The sequence below is a fragment of the Arachis ipaensis genome, chromosome B06 (assembly GCF_000816755.2).
Source record: "Arachis ipaensis cultivar K30076 chromosome B06, Araip1.1, whole genome shotgun sequence".
In the NCBI taxonomy this organism is placed as follows: Eukaryota; Viridiplantae; Streptophyta; class Magnoliopsida; order Fabales; family Fabaceae; genus Arachis; species Arachis ipaensis.
In genome coordinates, this window is record NC_029790.2 from 117,394,667 (window position 1) to 117,397,232 (window position 2,566).

A 2,566-nucleotide genomic window follows, 5' to 3' on the forward strand; every position below is an offset into this window, starting at 1 on the left:
TATCCCTCCTAGGTATTGGTCTAGATCTAGGTTTACCTATAATTCTAAAGTAGATACACTGGTTAACAATATGTCTGAGAGCTTTAATGCTGCCATAGTTGATGCTAGAGAGAAACCTATACTTACAATGTTAGAGGAGATCAGGGTTAAACTGATGACTAGGTGGGCAGAGAATAGGGATTTGGCTCAAAAGTATGCATGGACAATCTTACCTAGGATTAGAATCAAGTTGGAGAGGAGGTCTAGATCTGCTGGAGAATGGCGTCCATATTGGTCTGCAGCTCAGAAATATGAGGTTATGAATGTGTTAGATAAGTTTACTGTTGACTTAGGATCTTCTGAGTGCTCTTGTAGAAGGTGGCAGTTGAGTGGAATACCTTGTGTCCATGCAATTAGTTGCATTAAGTTCAAAGGGCTTGTGTTGGAACCTTATGTGGCTGACTGCTACAAGAGAGAAGCATACTTGAGGTGCTACGAGGTAGTAATTCACCCATTGAACGGACCTGACCTATGGGAGATTACACCACATCCTGATGTAATGCCTCTCCCATACAGAAGGCCTAGTCACAGGCCAGTCAAAAAAAGGAAACCAGCTGCTGGAGATGAAGAACAGAGCAGTCACACTCACATGTCCAGGAAAGGGGAGAAACAAAGGTGCTCTATATGTGGTGTTGTTGGACATAATAAAAGAAGATGCCCTAAACCTATTGAGAATGAGGTATATTGATTAAATTTTTTTACATTGCTTGTCTGAGAGTTTTTCACTCAGCCTTATGTTCATCTCTATTGACTGCAACTGTTTCATAGGCCCAAAATTCCAAGAAACAAAGCAAGGGCAAGCAATTCAGGGGAAGCAACAACTCTATCCCTCCAGCTGCTAAGGGAGGAAAGAAAAGTGCATCTACACAGCCCACTCCCAAACTTACTGTCAAGAGAAAAGTTGCTTCAGCAACACAGCCAACAAGTTCAGCCCAGTCTAACACTGTAGCACAGCCAAAAAGGCCTAGAGGCAGGCCCAAGGGGACCACGAAGCCCACACCTTCAGCCCAACCTGATCCACCACCCAGGAAGATTGTAGGCCCAAAAAGCTCAGCACCTTTAACTTCATCATCACAACCAACCACCACAAATCTTCCAGCATCTCAGCCATCCCTTGCCACAGCTTCAAGCCAACCCACTGGGCACTACTCTGTTAGCTTTACTGGAGGACCTCATGTTTCTCCTAGGAAACTGAAGTTAATGGCAAAGTTGCCTCCAAGAAAATGGGGATTGCTTTAGGGAAATGACAACACTTAGCATGTTGGTTTATTTTGTTTTAAGTTTGTGTTAAGGTTCTGGTTAATCCAGTGTGGACTTGTTGGTTGTACTGAAATATTGGCTTATATTTTGTTGCTTTTTGTTGCTTATATTTTGCCTTTGTGCTACTGTTGGTTGTAGTGAAATATTGGCTTGTTCCCAGCCAATCCTTTTGATGGTTAGGTTATTTTGAGTTAAGTTTCTTTTAAGGTTCTGGTAATGTCAAACACTATGCTTATTATGTATTTAGACATTTACCATTTTAATGACACTGTTATCTTATTGTTCAGTCATGAAAATCATGTTTTGCCAAGAAAAAGTTTCACTCTCATTTCAATATCCAACCATGCTTACAAGATAGTCATATATACATGTTGAAATACATTCAACATACCACAATCAAGAACCCCCTAATACATAAACCCCAGCCCAATTCACCAACAAAAATAACAGCAGAATACACCTACACATGTTTCATACCAAGTTCAATGGAATGAGACACTGTTGCGTTGCTTTAAACTAACTCTGCAACAGCAAACATACAAACCCAACCCACCCAAAAAACCCTAACACTACAACGAACTTCAGCTTCTACTCTGCCGCTTTGGTTCTTGATTTCATCATCGAAAGCTTCTTTCTTAACCTAGCAATTTCTGAATATTCCACCTCTGTCTCTGGATCTGCCCAATGAAAGAAATTGCAGCCTTCTTGCACCTGCACATACCCACAGAGATCACCATTCCTTCCATCACCCAGAAGACCCAATTCAGAGGAAAAGTAAATAAACAAACCTCAAAGTAGACACAACCCCAAAATCTGCGACCTGGGTTCTCCTTGGTCCCCGAGATTCGCAACACCGGCTTCTCACCATGGGAACAAAGTAGCAGCATACCTTGTGACGAAGCCCTGCTTCGCGACGAGGTTGAGCTTCGTGCAGCCATGGTGTTCTCCCTCCAGCAGGTCCTCACGGTGAACTCTGCAACAATGGCTTCCACGCTACTTTACCCTTTCCTCCTTTCAATTCAATGTATAATTATTAAACTTTCCCATTCATTTTAATTTCCTATATATACATATATATATATTTATAATTATTTTCGATGGTCATAACTGCCTCATAACGACGCAAGCGCATTTACGTCCGAAAATATTATAAAGGACGATTTTAAATTCAAATGCGACTTTAAGGATGATTTTAAATCAAAATATACATCGGGGACGGGTTCGATTCCGACCCTCAACGTGAGGGACCAAAACAATACTTATCCCT

At 41.5% G+C, this 2,566-nt stretch overlaps 1 protein-coding gene across 1 annotated transcript; it reads left to right on the forward strand.

The window, feature by feature from the left end:
* On the forward strand, positions 299–1,278 carry LOC110263821 (terminal uridylyltransferase 4-like). The gene is made up of 2 exons (XM_021105638.1): positions 299–718; positions 808–1,278. The coding sequence occupies exons 1-2, from the start codon at positions 299–301 to the stop codon at positions 1,276–1,278; spliced, it is 891 nt and encodes a 296-aa protein (XP_020961297.1).

Excerpts from the sequence above, each read along its gene's own strand:
- LOC110263821 (XM_021105638.1), top strand. The coding sequence starts at position 299 with ATGAATGTGTTAGATAAGTTTACTGTTGACTTAGGATCTTCTGAGTGC. Across the intron at positions 719-807 it reads CTAAACCTATTGAGAATGAG|GCCCAAAATTCCAAGAAACA; the intron begins GTATATTGATTA and ends ACTGTTTCATAG.